This window comes from Scyliorhinus canicula, chromosome 1 (assembly GCF_902713615.1).
Source record: "Scyliorhinus canicula chromosome 1, sScyCan1.1, whole genome shotgun sequence".
Lineage (NCBI taxonomy): Eukaryota > Metazoa > Chordata > Chondrichthyes > Carcharhiniformes > Scyliorhinidae > Scyliorhinus > Scyliorhinus canicula.
The window spans coordinates 12714183-12735211 of NC_052146.1; the positions used below are offsets into that span (position 1 = coordinate 12714183).

At 45.9% G+C, this 21029-nt stretch overlaps 1 protein-coding gene across 6 annotated transcripts in view; it reads left to right on the forward strand.

The window, feature by feature from the left end:
• LOC119973016 (clathrin heavy chain 1-like) overlaps nt 1–21029 on the forward strand; it is a 68662-nt gene that overhangs the window by 16615 nt on the left and 31018 nt on the right. For 3 of the 6 annotated variants that reach the window (XR_005462255.1, XM_038810510.1, XM_038810689.1), the window contains exons 2-8: nt 2681–2888; nt 3036–3038; nt 15792–16060; nt 17846–18007; nt 18288–18401; nt 19112–19285; nt 20039–20236. Coding sequence is in view for 5 of the 6 variants with exons in the window: in XM_038810510.1 (XP_038666438.1) it covers nt 2681–2888; nt 3036–3038; nt 15792–16060; nt 17846–18007; nt 18288–18401; nt 19112–19285; nt 20039–20236 (1128 nt within the window). In the remaining variant the exon portion in view is untranslated. Of the gene's footprint in view, nt 1–277; nt 284–2680; nt 2889–3035; nt 3039–14189; nt 14195–15791; nt 16061–17845; nt 18008–18287; nt 18402–19111; nt 19286–20038; nt 20237–21029 lie in introns of those variants that run through there. The other 3 variants (XM_038810598.1, XM_038810776.1, XM_038810896.1) reach the window with 2 other exon arrangements.

The following is a 21029-nucleotide window of genomic DNA, read 5'->3' on the forward strand; positions in this document are numbered from 1 at the left end:
GTGACAATGGGAGGCTGACCCACTTCTAACCTGCCCTAACCGCCAGGCAAATTCAATTTGCAATATCATGACCAATCTCATGCCACCTGGACCCCCACATAGTGGAAACTAGTCCCAGCACAGCTAAACAGCAGCTTCCTGCCTCTTCCCCCCCCCCCCCCCCCACCCCAGCTCCTCCCTTGTGGCTTAACCACAAAATACTCACCCTTCCCAGTGTTTAGTTTATACTGGGTCCCATATATACAGTAAAAGATTGTTGGCATGTGAAGGTGACCTGTGCTCTGTTCTTCACACCCCTGCTACCCCCAACACCCTTCCCTTGTCCAGTGACCTCAAGGCAATTACCCAATGGCTCGATCACCACACAAACAACTGAGACATCGAGCACCCCTGTCTCATCCCCCTATACAGTCTAAGGCAGGGGTGGGCAAACTTTTCCGTGCAAGGGCCACATTCAGAAATTCACAATTCACAAAGGGCCGCATAGTATATTAAGTAAAATAATTACTTCACCCGGTTATGATTCTGGGCGCCTCATATAGAACAGTACAGCACAGAACAGGCCCTTCGGCCCTCGACGTTGTGCCGAGCAATGATCACCCTACTCAAGTCAACGTATCCACCCTATACCAGTAAGTAACCCAACAGCCCCCCCCCCATTAACCTTAAAAAAAATTTAAAAAAAAAAAAAAAAAAATTTTTTTATAAAAAAATTTTTTTTTTTTTTTTTTTTAATGACTTGGTGGGCCGCAGAAATACCTTTGGCGGGCCGCATGCGGCCCGCGGGCCGTAGTTTGCCCACCCCTGGTCTAAGGACTCTCACTCATGGTGTTGGTTCGCACACCAGTAAACAATGCCTCATGTAGCAGCCGCACCCAACAAACCCAGGACCGATCCCAAACTGAACCCTATTGAATTCCTTTTCCACATCCAGTGATTTTTATCTCCAGTTCTGGCCCCACTGTTGGCATGCGAACACCATGAGTTGACACCGGCTTCCTATCCTTCACACAACCCTGTCTGATGTTGTCGTTTCTCTCCTCCCCTCTCCCCTCCCCTCCCAAACCACCTCAGACGAGGCTCCAACCCAAAATCCTAGCCCAAGGTTTTGCATCCACATTGAGCAGAGAAATTGGCTGGTATGTCCTGGCCTGCACTCTTGGGGTCCTGGTCCTTGTCCTTCAGAAGGACCCAACATTTCCAGAAGGGAACCCCCGTACCAACATCTCCAGCACCATTGGGGCCAACTGATCGGGAACTAATTGAATTCTACCAAGAACCCATCTGGCCCTGGCACCTTCCCCTGTCTGCATCTTTCTCTTCTCTACGCCCCCCCCCCCCCCCCCCCTCCCAAAGCCTGTTCTGAACCAACCACAACAATGCTTCCAACTGTTTTAATGCACTGTGTTGACTGATCACCAATCAACAACTGAACGTGGGGCTGCATGGGGACCACTGAAGGCAGATGGGAGGGAACAAGGGGGAAGGGAAGGAGACCAGAGGGCCTGTCACAAGAATAAGACCAACACCAAACAAACAACCTACAGGGAAGAAAGGGCTGAGGATAAGACCCAGAAACAAAAAAAAAAGGGGGGATGCTGAAAAAAAAACAACATGTAAATTGTTACCGTCTCATCCAATGCAAGCTAAAACAAATTTTTTAAAACAAGTTGTGAATTTCAGTTTCTGCTGGCACAACTCTAGTTTGATGGTGAATGAACCACCAATCCAACCTTCAGTATGACTGAAATAAAGATGCTAATCTGACCACAATGTGTTTTGGAACTCTGCTAGCTTGTAAGGGAAGGAAGTATGGAGCTAAACCTGCAATTAAATGGCTTTCAATAAAATGATCTGGTTGCTTTGAGCTATCTTCATTTCTTAGAATCATAGAATTTACAGTGCAGAAGGAGGCCATTCGGCCCATAGTCAGCACCGGCCCTTGGAACGAGTACCCCACTTAAGCCTGCACCTCCACCCCTATTCCCGTAACCCCACCTAACGAGGGCAATTTATCATGGCCAGTCCACCTAACATGCACTTTGGACTGTGAAAATGAAAATCGCTTACTGTCACAAGTCGGCTTCAAATGAAGTTGCTGTGAAAAGCCCCTAGTCGCCACATTCCGGCACCTGTTCGGGGAGGCTGGTACGGGAATTGGACCGTGCTGCTGGTCTGCTTTAAAAGTCAGCTCTTTAGCCCTTTGCTAAACCAGCCCCTGTGTGAAGAAACCCACGCAGACACAGGGAGAATGTGCAGACTCCGCACAGACATTGACCCAGGCCAGGAATTAAACCTGGGACGCTGGAGCTGCGACTGTGCTACCACGCTGCACCAATTTCCCCAACACTTGTGTTTGAGAAAAACATCTTTCGTAACAAACTCGGTTCAGATTGAGCAGCTAAGTAAAGAAATAGATATTCCCCAAGAGGAGAGCTGGACTAAAGTAGCTATTTGTTTGATACAAACTGTCTCTATTCTAGTTTCTATCACTTTCAAATTACCAGCTAACTTGCATTCTCAGTGATAAACATGTCACTTTATTTAGCTGGGTCACCTTCTCCTGGCTCAACATACACCTCCAATCACCTGCATCCAAATATTTATAATCCATTAACTTCTAGATAACGGGACACTTTCTTTCAGCATGGATGTAATCCTATTTTTTTTTTCCCTCCAGCTCCAAAGCCAAGGGGTAAATCCTGCCAACATTGGGTTTAGTACCCTTACCATGGAATCAGACAAGTTCATCTGCATCAGGGAGAAGGTGGGAGAACAGGCGCAAGTGGTGGTGATCGACCTGAATGATCCAACAAATCCAATTCGGCGCCCAATATCTGCTGACAGTGTTATCATGAACCCAGCAAGCAAAGTGATTGCTCTGAAAGGTATGTGTCCAAGTAACAGCCACGTTGAAATGGCACAGCTTTGCTGATGACAAATTAGTAACTTTGTTTTAATACTCTTTGCATAAGCACAATTATTGCTTCTACTGATTGATATACTTTCCTTCCTGCATTCTTGTCTCCATTCAGATGGTGAGTTCTTTGTGTTCTGTGGTAGTTCCATCACTGTAGTAAGTGGGTCTTTTCATTATAAGCAAACCACATCAATTTAATGTTTTGCACTGTGTCTAATAACTTGCTGTGAACAATATCTGTTTCTAGCCAGATTGTTGGGTGGGGAATCCAATTCTTTCTTGCTGTTTCAGACTCTGCCAATTGGGCAGGCAAGTACCCCTAAGTTTTTGGCTAGTTTACTAATGGCTGCACTGCACTTTATCTGCTTAGTCTAATCTTTTTGCACCAGGCTTATTGTGCTTGGTGTTAACACAACATGTAAATATTTCTGGTACCTAGACAGTTTTTTATGGCAATAAATGAGCAGCTGTTAATTTTACTCTTTGACCAGAGATGTTGAACATGTATTTCCCTTCAGAGAAGGATAAAAGTGCAACTAACCAACTGTTTATCTAGTTATTAAAATGAAAATATTCATCGGGGTGAGGTACAAAGAAAGCAGAGCAATAATATGATCAGTTTCTATAAATAAGTAAAGAAAAATATATTAGCCAAGTGAACCTGGGGAATTGGTGAACAGCTATGACAGAAGAATTAAACGGGTATTTTGCATCTGTGTTTGGAGGACACATCCCAAAATTAGCTGTAAATCAGTGGGAGGAAGGAACTCTGAAAATTGCAGACCTCGGAAGTGGAGTTGAGCAAATGCTGGGCCCTGGTCTGGATGAACTTCATCCCAAGGTCTTGAAGGAAGTGACTAAGGAGAGTTAAAGCACTGGTTTTAATTTTCAAATTCCAGAGATTGGGGAAGGTTTCATTTTGTAACTCCAGTTTGTAATTCAAAAGCAGGAAACCATAGTCAGTTAGCCAAGTTTCTTTTTGAAAGATAATTTGACTGTATACCCTAGTGTACGGAGAATACAAAAATATTTATATTTGGATACATACACGTACGATGCCAATACACTCCAAGATGATTTAAACAAAAAAATACCCCCACTCCTTCCTTCTCCCCACTGCCCCTGACATTCTCTAACCATTCTTGGAAAAAGTCAATGAAACGCTTCCACCTCACAGAACTCCTCCTCCAAGCCTCTAATGGCGAACTTTATTCTCTCCAAATCATTTTTTGTCGCATGTACTGAAGTGCAGTGAAGCATTTTTCTGCAGCAAAGGGAATGTGCATAGCAGACAAAAGAATAATGACATACATTAACAATGGTACATCAACAAAGTGATGGTTACAGTGCAGAACCAAGGGACAGGTAGAATTGAGGAAGCAAAGGGGCTGCAGAAGGATTTGGACGAACTAGGAGAGTGGGCAATGAACTGGCAAAGTGGAGGTTATGCACTTTGGAAGGAAGAATTTAGGCATAGACCATTTTCTAAATGGGGAAAATGATTAGGAAATCAGAAGCATAAAGGGACTTGGGAGTCCTTGTTCACAATTCAAGGTTAACGTGCAGGTTGTCAGCCAGACAAATGCAATGTTGGCATTCATGGCGAGGCTAGAATGCAAGGCATGGGATGTACTTCTGTGGCTGTAGAAGTTTCTGGTCAGACCCTATTTGGAGTATTGTGAGCAGTTTTGGGCCCCATAATCTAAGGAAGGGCATGCTGGCCTTGGAAAGGGTCCAGAGGAGGTTCACAAGAATAATCCCTGGATTGAAGAACTTGTCATATGAGGAACAATTTTGGGGCTGTACACGTTGGAGTTTAGAGGATGGGGTGGATCTTATTGAAACTTGCAAGATACTGCGAGGCCTGGATAGAGTGGACGTGGAGAGGATGTTTCCACTTGTAGGGAAAAACTAGAACCAGAGGACACAATCTCAGACTAAAGGGACGATCCTTTAAAACAGATGGAGGGATTTCTTCAGCCATAGGGTGGTGAATCTGTGGAACACTTGCCGCAGAAGGCTGTGGGGGCCAATTCACTGTCTTTAAGATTGAGATAGATAGGTTCTTGATCAATAAGGAGATCGGGGGTTATGGGGAGAAGGCAGGAGAATGGGGGATGAGAAAATATCAGCCATGATTGAATGGCGGAGCAGACTCAATAGGCCGAGTGGCCTAATTCTGCTCCTATGTCTTGAGCAGCATAGGCCATCGCGAATAGTGTTCTTAAAGGGAACAGATCAGTCCAAGGGGAGTCGCTGAGGAGTCTTGTAGCTCTAGGTAAGGAGCTGTTCCTATGTGTGGGTCTTCAGACTTCTGCCTGATGGAAGGGTCTGGAAGAGGACACAGCCTGGGTGTGAGGGGTCTCTGACAATGTCTGCCCTTTTAAGACAGTGGTAGGTGTGGACATGGTTTGCATGGGATCTGGCACATTGACCAGCCACTTCAGGAAGAAACGGCTCAGCCTTGCCAGTGTCATATGTGCTTTGTGCACAACCTTAGTCTGTGTATAACAGACTAGTGCACAATGAGGATTCATTAACCTGATGCAATGCCGCCTCCCATTTCTGCCACCCCATCGCCATTGAAACCTCCTTCCTGGCCAACTCGGCATACACATTTGGAGATCCTACCCCCTCCAATCTCCTACAGGAGGGGCCTGTCCTGTAGATCCAAGGACGGCAACATTGGGAACGAACCCAACTCTAAGCACTTGTCTGGAGGTACATAACCCCATTACTGTTGGGCATTTGATAAGGCCTCTAAGCTCAGCTGCGTCCACAATGTCCCACCCAAAAGCAGGTCTTCAAAAGCATTTGATTCCCCAAGCAGTCCCATTCTTTAAACCTGGCAACCAAGCTCACCGGGATGCATCTGTGATTACCACTACTCGGAGCATTCCTGTACATACCCTCCAGCCCAAAATGTAACTGGCACTGGTTCCAAACCCTCGAGTGGAAACCACCATTGGGTTTGAGTACCCCCAGCTCATGAGCACCTGACCTGCCTCATTAGAACAAAAGAAAACCAGAGAACATGGTAACAGTATTAGAATACACAGAAATCAAACTAATAACACAATCTCCAACAACTCAGAACAAGAACATCAACAATTTAACATTTACAAATTCCCAATCCCTTGGTCTCAAAGAAACTCTTCTGTCTACTCCCAGGGTGTCCAAGAAGTATTCCTGTTTATGAAAGGTGATCCAAAGATGGGCCGGATACAGCATTCCAAATCTCCTTCTTTGTGGAGAACTGCCGTGACTTTATTAAGTGTTTTAGCCAGGCTCTTCCTGTGTACCCTCTTCTCCCACATGGTGATCTTCCTCCTGATGACTCTTCCCCTTCTCTCTCTTCCCCCCCCCCCCCCCCCCCCCCAAAAACATGGTGATCTTCTTGATTATGCTCTCCTCTCGCATAGTGATCTTCCTCCTGATTACGCTCTCCTCCCATGTGGTGATCTTTGCCTGCCTAGCCCACTTCAGGATTTTTTCATTGTCCAAGAATGATGCAGAAACACCACATTCACCCTTCCTTCTCTGTGCACTGCATGCGCAGTCCACCTCTGGAGAGAGGGGAGTGTGCGATGTTTTTAAAAACCTCCCCTCCTGCCAGCTTCTGCAACATCTGTGCCACTTACTCCGATGGCTCTGAACCTTCCAGCCCCTCCAGTAGACCTGCTGTTTCTCAGTTACCCAGCTCATCCACTGGATCCAGGTTTTAAAAAACTGCTGGGAATCTGGGAAAGCTCTGCTTCCGTTATGGCCAGCCTGTTCTCAAGGTTGGCAACAGATTCCATTTTCTTTTGAGTGAAGAGCCCTGGAACTCTAACCACAGCTCAACCCTAGTCAGGTAGCCCTTGCCAGATCTGCAGAGATTTCCATTTGGAAGCACAGGCTCCAGGCCAGCCATCATCGTGCCTTCAACTGCACTCTCCAGAACCTTGCAGGCAGTCTGCTACTCACACTCTCCTTTTTGTTTGTCTGCCCCCACCCCCTCCAAAAAGGGCACGTGAGCCACCAAGTCCACGGCTGTCAAGTGCATGGCCACCACCGGAAGTCCTAAAAGCCATTATTAAAGATTCTATAGCAGGACCCTCGGAAGTTCATGGCATCCTTTTGTGAAAAGGAAACATTAACAAATTTGTTGAACATCTTTGAAGGAGTCGTGTGCTGTGGGTGAAGGATGTAGTCTATTTGTGTTCTAGAGAAGTCTCTGGAAATCTCTGCAGATCTGGCAAGGGCTACCTGACGAGGGTTGAGCTGTGGTTGGAGTTCCAGGGCTCTTTGCTCAAAAGAAAATGGAGTCTGTTGCCAATCTTGAACGGGCTGGCCATAATGGAAGCAGAGCTTTCCCAGATTCCCAGCAGTTTTTTAAAAACCGGGATCCAGTGGATGAGCTGGGGAACTGAGACAGCAGGTCTACTGGAGGGGATAAAAGGTGCCATATAAATAGTTATTGTGTAAAATAAAAGCTCATGGTGAAGGGGTGCTATTACAGATTGGCTGACTAACTGGAGATAGTTGGATCTTCCTAGCAGGCAGGATATGATAAGTGGTGAGTCATAGGAATCGGTGCTGGGGCCTCATGTTTTGCAATTTGTATGAATGACTTGGGATGAAGTGTGGTTGCTAAATTTGATGACAAAGATGGGTAGGAAGGTAGAGGATGCAAGGAGACTTTTTTGACGGGGACATGGTTAAGTGAGTGGGCAAAGATCTGGCAATTGGGAGTATAAATGGGTAAATGTGAATTTGTCCATATCTAAATGAGGAGATTGCAAAACCTGGTGCAGAGGGATCTGGGTGTCCAAATGCATGAATCAAGACTAGAATGCAGGTGCATCAAGTAATTGGGAAAGGTTGAGGATAATTTATTATAATAATCGCTTATTGTCACAAGTAGGCTTCAATGAAGTTACTGTGAAAAGCCCCTAGTCGCCACATTCCGGCACCTGTTCGGGGAGGCTGGTATGGGAAGTTGTGTAGGGAGGTTATGCTTCAGTTTGCAGGGTATTTGTGTCCTGGTGTACAGTGAAGTTGTAAATGCATTAAGCAGTCAGAAGGTTTACTATACTGGGTGGGTTGTCTTGTGAAGAAACTAGAGCTCCAGTTTATCTGCATTTGGAGTAAGAGGCAACTTCTAAACCTTGATCCTGAGGAGTATTGATGGGGTGGATGTGGAGAGTATGCTTCCTGGTTGGTGAATCTAAAACTAGGGGGTCACTCAATTAAGATGAGGAGAAAATTGAAATTGAAAATCGCTTATTGTCACGAGTAGGCTTCAATGAAGTTACTGTGAAAAGCCCCTAGTCGCCACATTCCGGCGCTGGTACGGGAAATTGAGGGTCTTCTCTGTAATGTTCTTATCAGATTGCCTGATTGATATTACAAGAACACTTTGTAGCTAAAGCTATAAACTATTTATTAACATTAACTACTGTGGGTCAAATATGTACAAACAACAGATGACTAATAGTATGAATATGCACAAGCAACCTCTCCCAGCTCGGAGTTGGTTTGAGGTCACCTGACTCTAACATTCACTTGTAGAGTAATGAGACTCCTAGTGATTAGTCAGTGAATTACAACACAATGATATCACTATATTCTCTAGAACTCGAGGCAGTTGAATATTTTTAAAGGAGTTAAATGGATTCTTGATTAATGTCCGGTGAAAGATTAATGGGGATAAGATTAATGGGGATAAGGTTGAAGTTACAATCAGATCAGCCATGATCTTATTGATGGCGCAGCAGACTTGAGGGGCCGAGTGGCCTTCTCAATTCATATGTAAGACAGGGTTCTGATCAAGGCTACTATATAAAATTTTGCCACTGTTAAAATCATACAGCCCATGTTCATGCTGAGCTGTTTGATGTAAATTTAAATTCAACTGCTTGTTTTCATTTTCTTCCTCTTCATTTGTGACCATTTAATTTAACCTTCTGCATCAATTGGAAGTATCTAATTAAAGTGAGATCAAGCATAGTTTTGTAAATACCCAGTTTTTATTGTCCATGCCAGTTGAGGAGATTTCACCATGTATGACCACTGAACAGTTTCACTCCTCCTATTCTGAATTCATTCATTATGAGGAATGTTTACTGTGATATGAGCCACCTAATCATAGAATTTACAGTGCAGAAGGAGGCCATTCAGCCCATTTTGAGTCTGTGCTGGCCTTTAGAAAGAGCACCCTACTTGCCCACATCCCCACCTTTCCTGTAACCCCACCTAACCTTTTGGATGCCCAAGTAGCAATTTAGCATGGCCAATACCCCTAACCTGCACATATTTGGATGTTTGGGTGAATAGATTTAGTGAGGGCAAGTCTGACACTCGTGCTCCACTTTTAATCATTCATTAGTGGTACTAAATAGTCCTTTGATGTCAGATCTATGGCATTGTTGCAAGTTTCCATTTTCATGCAGTAGGGTAATTATGCTGATAGGTTACAGACCAGTTTCTGCTAAATCATTTGCACAATTTTATTAATACAAAGTATAGTGCCTTTTTATTGCACTTGATACCAAATCACAAAGCTTGGGGCAGATCACCCAAGGCGTGACCAGGCAGGGTAGTCTTAAGAGCATCTTAAAAGGAGAGGTAGATGCAGGAGGAAATTTCAGAGCTTGGCGCCTTGGCAGGTGAAGGCTGAGCAAGTGCTAACCAGGATTGAAGAGCAAATATCAGCTGTATAGACCTGGACCTGTGAGTAACCTGATTTGGTGGCACTGTTTTTAATATACCAATAGTGACTACTGTACAACCTTTTTTGGTATGGAAAACATGTGCTTCTAAAACCTGAGCAATAGCCTTCCCAGATCTGAAATCTCCTATGTAGGTAGAACCTGACCTGGGCTAATTAAAACATCAACCAGCAGAACCCAGATCACTTTTTTTTGTGTGGATGTTTTGAATTCCTTAAACATTAGCGAGTCTGTCTGGATTACAACAATCACCAATATTGCTGATGTAGTGGTCAAGCAAACTCCATTACAGTAACTAGAACAATACACCGGATACTAGTAGTTGTCGTGCAGTAGAAATGGTTGAATTCCACAACAGTGGGATGAGGTGCTTTCCTTGGTCAACTGCTTCGCCCAAGTCAACACTTGCAATAAGTGATAACCCACTTCAGATTTGTTGGAGTGGTACTGTACTGTAAAATTAAGTACTTGTAACATGAATTATGGGTTTAACCTTCAAAAATATTCTGGTTGTGGTTTGCTGTCTGAAAATGACCTGTTAATCTATGCATGTTTTGTGCTGTGTGCTTTTTGCTCTAGTCTTCCATTGTCAAGTTGTGAAGATTAAGTCTTTGCAAATAAGCTTCCATTTCTCTTCTGGAGTGGCTCATTTGGTAGTGTCCAGAAGCGGAATTTGCCTGAATGAACAACATTTCACTGTACTGCTGCTCCCGTTGTATTGTGAAGGTTGCGTTTAGGATTTATTGGCATGCAGTTTTTTTTTTAATAAACAATTTTATTGAGGTAGTTTTTGGCTTTATAAACAGTTACAGACATCATCAGAAAGGAAGCAAAAAAGGCAAAAATGTGCAAACATCCACGTTCTTTCAATACTTCCACCGTAACATATTGCACAAGCCCGCTCCCCTCCCATCGGTACTACCCGCCATATTTTCCCTCCTACTCTACTCTAACCCCCCCCCCCCCCCCCTGCTGACGCTCACTCTCCCGCAAAGAAGTCAATAAATGGTTGCCACCTCCGGGTGAACCCCTGCACAGAACCCCTCAAGGCGAACTTGATTTTTTCCATCCCCAGGAAACTCGACATGTCCGCTAGCCACCACTCCGTCTTCGGGGGCTTTGAGTCCCTCCACGCCAATAGTATTCGTCGCCGGGCTATCAGGGAAGCAAAGGCCAGCACATCGGCCTCTTTCTCCCCCTGGACGCCCGGGTCTTCCGAAACCCCAAAAATTGCCACCCCTGGGCTCATCACCACCCTTGTTTTTAGCACCTGGGACATGACCCCCGCAAATCCCTCCCAGTACCCCCTCAGCTCAGGGCATGCCCAAAACATGTGAACATGGTTCGCTGGTCCTCCCGCACACCTAGCGCATTTGTCCTCTATCCCGAAAAATTTGCTCATCCGAGCCACCGTCATATGGGCCCGGTGAACGACCTTAAATTGGATCAGCCCGAGCCTAGCACATGTCGCGGTCGAGTTTACCCTACTCAGGGCCTCTGCCCACAGCCCATCCTCCATTTCCCCGCCTAGCTCCTCCTCCCATTTAAGTTTCAGTTCCTCTGTCTGGGACCCTTCCTCCCTCATGAGCACCTTATAAATACCCGAGACTCTACCCTCCCCTTCATCCCTCCCAGAGACTATTCTGTCTAGGATCCCCATTGGCGGGAGGCGCGGGAAAGATGGGACCTGTCTACGAACAAAGTCCCGCAACTGTAGGTATCTAAAATCATTTCCCCTTACCACCCCAAATTTCTCCTCCAAGCTCCTCAAACTCGCGAAGCTCCCTTCCAGGAACATATCACCCACCCTTCCCGCCCCTGCTCGCCGCCATACTCGGAACCCCCCATCCATACTGCCGGGGGCAAACCGATGGTTGTCGCAGATTGGCGCCCAGACAGACGCCCCCATCTCCCCCACATGCCTCCTCCACTGGCCCCATATCCGCAGGGTCGCCACCACTACCGGGCTGGTGGTGTACTTGGCCGGCGGCAGCGGTAGAGGAGCCGTGACCAGGGCTTCCAAACTGGAGCCCCTGCACGAAGCCGCCTCCACCCGCTCCCAAATAGACCCCGTACCCACCATCCACTTCCTTATCATAGCGATGTTGGCCGCCCAGTAATAATTGACCAGACTCGGCAAAGCCAGCCCTCCCTCGCTGCGGTTCCTCTCCAACATCGCCTTCTTTACCCGCGGAGACTTTCCCGCCCAGACAAAGCTCATGATCAGCCCGTTAACTCTTTTGAAGAAGGACTGTGGGATAAAGATCGGGAGGCACTGAAAAATAAACAAAAATCGAGGGAGGATTGTCATCTTTACAGTCTGCACCCTCCCTGCCAGCGACAGCGGGAGTGCATCCCATCTCCGAAACTCTCCCTTCATTTGCTCCACCACCCTGGCCAAATTTAACTTATGCAGCCTGCCCCAGTCTCGTGCCACCTGGATTCCCAAATACCGGAAATTTTCCTCAACCAGCCTAAACGGTAGCCCTCTCAATCTATTCTCCTGGCCCCTTGCCTGGACCACAAACATTTCACTCTTGACCGTATTTAATTTGTATCCTGAGAACTGGCCGAACTCCCTCAGCATTCCCAGTATAGTTCCCATCCCGGCCACTGGGTCCGACACGTACAGGAGCAGGTCGTCTGCATAAAGCGAAACCCTGTGTTCAACCCCGCCCCTCACCATCCCCTTCCAACCCTCTGCGGCTCTCAGCGCCATCGCCAGCGGCTCTATGGCCAGCGCAAACAGCAGCGGGGAGAGCGGGCAGCCCTGCCTGGTCCCTCGGTACAACCTAAAGTACTCCGACACTTCTCTGTTAGTCCTGACGCTGGCCCTCGGGGCCTGATATAATAATTTGATCCAATCCACCAATCCCTCCCCGAACCCAAACCGTCCGAGCACCTCCCATAGATAGTCCCACTCTACCCGATCAAAGGCCTTCTCGGCGTCCATTGCCACCACTACCTCCACATCTCTACCCGCCGGGGGCATCATTATCATGTTGAGCAATCTCCTCAGATTGGCCGCCAGCTGCCGACCTTTAACGAACCCAGTTTGATCCTCCCCAATCACCTCCGGTACACAGTCCTCCATTCTCCCCGCCAGTACCTTTGCCAGGAGCTTGGCGTCTACATTAATCAGGGAGATTGGCCTGTAGGACCCGCACACCTCCGGGTCTTTACCCCGCTTCAATATCAGAGATATGGTGGCTTGTGACATTGTCGGCGGCAGGGTCCCTCTGTCCCTTGCCTCATTGAAAACCCTCGCCAAGACCGGGCCCACCAGCTCAGAGAACTTCCTATAAAACTCTACTGGGTATCCATCCGGCCCCGGGGACTTCCCCGATTGCATGGCCTTTAGGCCCCCCAATACCTCCTCTACTCTAATCGGGGCGCCCAGCTCTTCCACTTGCCCCCCCCCAACTGTTGGGAATGTTAACCCGTCCAGAAACCTTTTCATCCCCTCCGGTTCTTCCGGCGGCTCCGAAGTATACAGCTTACGATAGAAGTCCCGGAATACCCTATTCAATTCTGCCGGATCCTCCACTTTGCGCCCCCCCTCGTCCCTCACTCTACCTATTTCCCTGGCCGCCTCCCTCCTCCTGAGTTGCTGCGCTAACAGCCTGCTAGCCTTTTCCCCATACTCGTACACCACTCCCCTCGCCTTCCTAAGCTGTTCCACGGCCCTGCTCGTGGATAGTGCCCCCAGTTCCGCCTGTAGCCTCCGCCTTTCCCTGAGTAAAACCTCCCCCGGGGACTCCGCGTGCTCTTCATCTATCCGGCCCATTTCCCTGACCAATCTATCCATCTCTGCCCGGTCTGCCTTGGCTTTGTGGGCCCCAATTGAAATCAGCTCCCCCCGAACTACTGCCTTTAGCGCCTCCCACACGGTCGCCGCTGAGACCTCCCCAGTGTCATTCACCTGCAGGTAATTTTTTATACATTTCCGAAGCCTCTCGCAGATCCCCTCCTCCGACAGCAGTCCCACATCTAGCCTCCATTGCGGGCGTTGATAACTCGCTCCCCCGAACTGCAGGTCCACCCAATGCGGGGCATGGTCTGAAATGGTAATTGCTGAGTATTCCGTGTTCTTTACCTCCCCCATACAGTCCCTGCTTATTACAAAGAAATCTATCCTGGAATATACTTTATGGACGTGCGAGTAAAACGAGTAGCCCCTTCCTGTTGGCTGTCCCTCTCTCCAGGGGTCCACTGCCCCCATTTGCCCCATAAACCCTTTCAGCTCCCTTGCCATTGCTGAGAGTCTACCCGTTCTGGGACCCGACCGATCCAAAGTCGGGTCAAGGACCATGTTAAAGTCCCCTCCCATTATTAGCTTGCGAGAATCCAAGTCCGGGATCTTCCCCAGCACTCTTTTAATAAAGTCCACGTCATCCCAGTTCGGGGCATATATATTCACCAGCACCACCCTTCTCCCCTCCAGTCTGCCCCGTACCATCAGGTATCTGCCCCCCCTGTCTGCAGATATGCCCTCTGCCTCAAATTGCACGCGCTTGTTGATCATGATTGCCACCCCTCTGGACTTCGAGTCCAAGTCCGAGTGGAAGACCTGGCTAATCCAGCCCTTCCTTAGCCTGGTCTGGTCTGACACTTTCAGATGTGTCTCCTGCAACATAATTACGTCCGCCCTCAGGGCCCGCAAGTGCGCGAACACCCGCGCCCTCTTAACCGGCCCATTCAGTCCCTTGACGTTCCAGGTGATCAGCCTGGTCGGGGGGCACATCCCACCCCCCCCACCCCGCCGGTCAGCCATAGCCTTTCTCGGGCCGGCCCCTGGCCCGTGCGTCGCGCCATTCCTGGCCCGCCCTTCGGCTGCCTCCACCCTCGACCTCCTTTCCAGTGCCTATTTCAAGTCCCTCTCCCGTCAGCAGAACAACCCCCCCCTCCCCTAACCCCATCCCCCGATACCCCCACCCCCGCCATCTACTGGCTGTTACTTCCCCCCCCATCTGACTTCCTTGACTAGCCAATCTGCTAGCCCGGTGACTCAACACTCCGGCGCCTTCCTGTCCCATTCCCCTTGTGGCATGCAGTTTTTTGATCAGATTGGCGATTAATCTAATTGCTGTTGTATATGTTCTGCTGAATTATTGAAAATTCTCCCAATCAACTGCAATTTCATGTTGCAGAAAATGCTTGAAATGGAGATGTGTGCTGTTTGTGGGGGGGTTTCTTTTATCAGTTGGTATCGCGTCTGTCCCTGAGCCAAGGTGGCCTGCAGCTACCCCCATTGAGTCTGCTGTTATCCTAACTTTAAAAAGCAACCACCTCACTAAGTCATTCTCTGATTTGTATCAAAACCAAGGTGCTTTAGCTAACATACAGCTCACGTCCTCTAAATCAGTCATAAATAATTGCAATGGGTAGTTTTGAGGGAGGTCTACGATTTGAATGACAGCTGTATGAAACAAACCTTATGCAGTTGTGCGATGTAGAATTGAGACTGGTGTTTTAGCAAAGCTAGAAATCCTTGTCGTTGCATCAGATCTTTCCTCATCGATCTACTGGTGTCTATTGCTGTAGCTTGTAGCACTATTCCTTTTTGGGTAATAGGCACTCTTGCCGTTAAAACACTATTAATCAGAGTATTGAACAAGTTTTGGGTTTGACAACCTCATCCTCTCCTCTATCTCTCCTCCCTCTTTCTCCTCTTCTCCTCCCCCCCCCCCCCCCCCCCTGTAATATACGGCAATGCTCGAAGTGTTGGAGAATCCCATGTAGCTGTTAAGTCTCTGTGGTTGTGTTCCCTGTCTAGTTGTTAGTTAAAAATCTACCATTCATCTCTGCTTTGCAGAAGTGACTTGAAACTGCACTTGCTAATAACTCTGCATTTTTGTATTGCTTGATGTGGTACGTATCTTGTTGCTGACTGCTGGTTTGTAAGGTATTCCTTATACTGCACAAACTATGCAAATCCTGTATGTAGTTTGAAAATTAAAATTGTCATTGCTGGCCTACACAGATGGGTATATTTGGGCTGATGCATTTGTATTGCTGCATCTAAAAAATGTTTATACTTGTGCACTCTGCTGGCTCCAAGGCCTTCAACTATATATGGCATTTGACATTCTGCTTCATGCACGTATAGTAAGTGGAAAATCTTGTCCAATGTTTTAATTCCTTTTCTCTCGAACTAGCTGGAAAAACCCTACAGATATTTAACATTGAAATGAAGAGCAAAGTGAAAGCACATATTATGGTTGAAGAAGTAACATTCTGGAAATGGATCTCTTTGAACACTGTTGCCCTAGTAACTGAGACTGCAGTATTCCATTGGAGCATGGAAGGTGACTCTCAACCGCAAAAGATGTTTGACAGACACGCAAGCTTGGCAGGATGTCAAATCATTAACTACAGGACAGACCTTCAGCAGAAGTGGTTGCTTCTAATTGGAATTTCTGCACAGGTAGATTGCTGTAGTAAGTTTTTTTAAAAAAGCCACATCTTTGCTCCCTGAGTGATTCTTCCACTCAAGTGTTCATTACTACAGTTATCAGGTTGTAGCATTCATGTCTGAATCAAATGTTGTACATTCAAGCTCCACTCAGTGAACACAATCTAGGCTGTCACTCAGTGCAAGTACTGGGATTACTGTTCTGTTGCAACTGTCACCTTTCTGATGGGAATAAATATAGGCCCAGTCTGTCTCATTGGCCTAATGATCCTTGGCACTCTTTCAAAGAGCAATGGTATCCTGGCCAATACCCTTAATCCATCAACCTGCATCATTGAAACATGTTTGGTGTTCTCATTGCTATTTGAGACCTTTTGTCGGCTGCCATCTTTAGACATCTATCAAGCACTTGGGACAGAAGTGCTGTACAACTGCAACTATTTATCTGACCAGCTTTCCCCTTATTTCTCCCTAACTAGTTTCACGGCCTTGTCCTCTTTTTTTTTTTTGTAGCTTTATCTACATTAACGTCAATGGCAGGAAAGAGTAGAGGTGTCAACTTTGAATTCTGGTTTGTGGTCAGGCATATGCTAGTACACTTGCAAAAATGAATTGCATAATCCCTTGCCTGGGATTCCAATCATTCCTTTTTCACTTGGTCAGACTGAATTCTAAGCTGTAGGCTGGTAGTGTGCTGTTAAACACTATGGAGGCTGAGCAGCAGCTTGCTGCTTATGGTCATTTTGGCCAGCAGCATGGCTTACCAGAGTGACCACCTGCTGAGTAAAGGTGTATGAGCCAGACAACTCCTTTACTCTGATGCTTTATTGTCAGTGGTCCAGCAAGGAGCAAGACCCTACTTTATTCTTGCAATTGTAATTGACTTTCTAAAATCTTTGTCTATACCTTCATAGTTGTCAGCATGTTAGGAAAGAGAGACCTGACTTGTGTTGGAAAGTAAATAGCTGGATATTGGATCCCAAGTTCAACTTCCCTCCCTCTATTTTTTTTGTATCATGTTTTTTAAAACCACTCTTGGATAAAGGTATCTAAAGATTTCCGAGCTACCCTACCAGAATTATGTAAATTTTGGACCACTTTTCCTGACTGAACTAATTACTTCAATATTCTTCCTGCTGTTTGCCTAGTCTGCATGATGTGAACAGGGATGTCTAATCTCCATTTTAGTCTAATAATTTCCCCAAGTGAAGCGAAGTTGGGGCAAGTTGCGTAGAACCTTGAGGGAAATCTGCAGACGATCGAAGTAGGTTTTGTGCTTTTCCTGATAACTGGCACTGTCTGGAGATCAAACTCTTGATTTTCAGCACACACTTATCACTTGAGAGTGTGCACACCTTGCTGCATTAATATGGCTTTTTTCCCCCCACTTTTCAAACCAAGCATCTGAGATTTAAGTGATTGCTAATGAGAAAATTCTGTTCGCGATAATTGGGGTCAAAGTTGCCCAAATTCACTTTGCTACAACCAGCAGACGAATCCACCAGTCTGAGCTGGGAATGAAGTGGGTCTTAGTGTAAAGCTTTATTGTCCAAGTAGGAAATGCAGGCAAAATGACCACTGATCTAGGAGCGATACCTGTTCAGAAGCCCCCAGATTTGGTAATGGAATACTATTTCTGTACAAGAAATTTAACCTGTGGTTTGCTATTGGTCTTGCTAATTGGCTATTGACTGTAGGTAAGTGCAGTCGGTGCCTTGCTGCCCACTTTGGGCTGATGTAAATTTTGCCAGCAATGTTCAACTGACTACTCCTTTTGACCTTCTCTTCCTCGTGTAGCAAAACAGAGTAGTTGGTGCAATGCAGCTGTACTCTGTAGACAGAAAGGTATCTCAGCCGATTGAGGGGCATGCTGCAGCCTTTGCTGACTTCAAATTGGAAGAGAATCCTACACCATCAACCCTCTTTTGCTTTGCCGTCCGCAGTCAGGCTGGAGGGAAGGTAAGTTGCAGAAGTCGGTGTTTCTGCTTAATGGACACCTTTTCAAACTTTTGCATTCTGCATATGTTTAAGTTCGAGTCCATATTTACTTCCAAGAATGGTACTGACACCTCTGTGTAAACTACTACTGTAGAAAACCACATTGCCATAAGATGGTATGGGTAACTGTGATGCATCACATCCCTGATAGCCCACTTGGGAATTGGCTATGTAACTGTATTTTGTAGCTAAAATCTATGCCTTGGCTTTTTTTGAAACTAACTTGTAAAATATCTTGCAGTTACATATTATAGAAGTAGGTCAACCAGCTGCGGGGAACCAGCCTTTCACGAAGAGAGCAGTGGATGTGTTTTTTCCTCCCGAGGCCCAAACTGATTTTCCAGTAGCAATGCAGGTAAGTGTCAACTTGGAATCATAAAATCACCTTTGTTTGAGGTCAGCCACTGGGCATGTCGTGTTTTGTGATAAGTAGTTCTTTCTTCAAAAATACTTTCTGCTAAAAGACTTGACAGCTTTGCTTCCATCAGTCTACCTTGACTCGTGTAAGTAACCTCTCTGCACACTGCATTAAGGACTGGTGTGGATAATACTTCTACTACTGTTCAAAGAAAACCAATTGATGTAGCCAAAAGTATGATGGCTTTCCACCCGTACCCCCTCTTTGGGTCTCCCCTGCAGTAAACTGCATCCCTGGCTGAAGTCCAATTCTTGAGTCATTGTAACTTTTGTAAATACTTGTTGGTATGTCCTATTATGTATGGAATGAATTGCCTGGACCATACAGTGTAAATCTAATGAGTGCCGCACACCTGTATGAAGTCATCCTATTTTATCTGTGAAAATACTTTGGCTTTTAGTTAAAACACTTGAACTGCACCAGCGAAAGAGCACATATGCTTGCTGCTATGCTGTTTCTACAGTTTGGGGTCCTGAGCTTTGAATCAATCCAGTGCATGACCCAAGTGTTTATTTGTTTTTTTTTGTGGTCTGTCAATACCAGCTTAAAATCTACCCACCCTTGTGAATGAAATAACAGACTGCTAAACATGATGGAATTTTGTTCTGCATAATTAGAAATGGTCTCTGGCTTTGCTTGTTTTGCAGATTGGAACAAAATATGGAGTTATATATCTTATCACTAAATATGGCTATATCCACTTGTATGATTTGGAGTCTGGTGTTTGCATCTACATGAACCGTATTAGTGCGGAGACCATTTTTGTGACTGCTCCCCACGAACCTACATCTGGTATTATTGGAGTCAATAAAAAAGGACAGGTATGTTATCTGCTGAAGGTTTGCACATTTCTCAACCTCTGCCATAATGAAGAAACTGATTAGTTTACTTTTTGAATTACTGTGCTGTTTCCTAATTGTTCCTGTAAAATGCTTGGCTTGCAGAGCACCTTGCCACCATCAACTGGGATGTGGCAAATCCAGCCGAAGTCCAGAAACATGACATTAGGGAAGGGAACTTTTTGATTGCAAAAGCCATATATTCTTTTTACAAAGGAAATGTATATAGTTTGGAGAGCACAAGTGCACATGCACTTGGATCTTGTCCTGTGTATATGTACAGACTAGTACTTTTCTAGCCCAGGGTAGAACCTTTGCTATCTTGTGCTGTTGAGCTATTGGGATTTTAAAATAACATATTTATTAGTATCACAAGTAGGCTTACATTAACAATGCAATAAAGTTACTGTGAATATCCCTAATCATCGCACTCCATCTATGTGGGTACACTGTCCCAATACACCCAACAAGCACTTTTTTTGGGGGGGGGGGGGAGGATTTGTGGGACAAATCCTGTGCAGACACAGCACCCAGTGACCCAAGCTGGGAATCAAACCCAGGTCCCTGGTGCTGTGAAGTAACAATGCTAACCACTGTGCTACCATGCCACCCATTTCTCAGGTGTGACCCTTTTTTATTTGGATTTCTTAGATGTGACCTAAAATTTGTTCTGCTAAGCTTTAAGTTGTCACCTCTATACTGTTCCTTAATTAGGCTTTTTTTTTTTACTTGTAGGTATTATCTGTCTGCGTGGAAGAAGAAAATATTGTTAACTATGCCACGAATGTGCTCCAAAACCCAGACTTGGCTCTGCGTATGGCTGTAAGAAGCAACCTTGCTGGTGCTGAGGAACTCTTTGCACGAAAGTTTAATACTTTGTTTGCACAAGGAAACTATTCTGAAGCTGCAAAAGTAGCTGCATCTGCACCAAAGGTGTGCATTTAAGCCCTCTGTTCCTTTTTAAAGGCGTGGCTGCTTGTGAAGACAGACCTTTCTTGTAACTTCTCAAGATTTTTAATTAACAAATGGCATTTCAGCTTCCAATTTTGCCAGTCTCCCTTCTCTCGTTTTGCCACTACCAACCTGTGTTTTTCAGTCTGCTATAATTAGTCTCTAGGACCATTAGGGCAGCTTTTTGCTATATACTTAGAACAGCAGTCAAAAATACCCTCTTCCCAGCCATGGCACTGCTGTGAACTTATGTCCTGTGTGTCCTCCAACTGAGCTTTCAATCCAATATCTTCTATCTTGAGCCCACTACAAACTTAAACATCTTCTATCTGCTCTAAACTCTTGTACGTTCTTTCATCCAGATTCCATATTCCAGCATTCTTCTGGTCATCCTCCACCCTTTTTTTTGCTATTTAAAGTTGTCTGTCTAAGGCTGCTGTATGATATCGCACTTCTCCATCATCCCTGTTCCAGCTGACCTAAATTGGCCTTTCTCTCTCTCTCTCACTCACACTCTTGCATGCCTTGGAACACAATCTATCCTCATGGCCTTGCTTGACCATTCTTGCCATACTCCAGCCCTAGATTCCCACATTCTGTTCCTGACTCTATACATTTCCTCCTACCCTTTTTTTTTTAAACCTCCAAGTCCACCTTGTTGACAAAGGTCACCCTCCTAACTTCTCAGTTTACTGAGACAAATCTATATAAATTCCCAAAACACCACTAACTCCTTACTTATTTTGCCTCCCTGAAAGCAAAACCTGCTTCACTA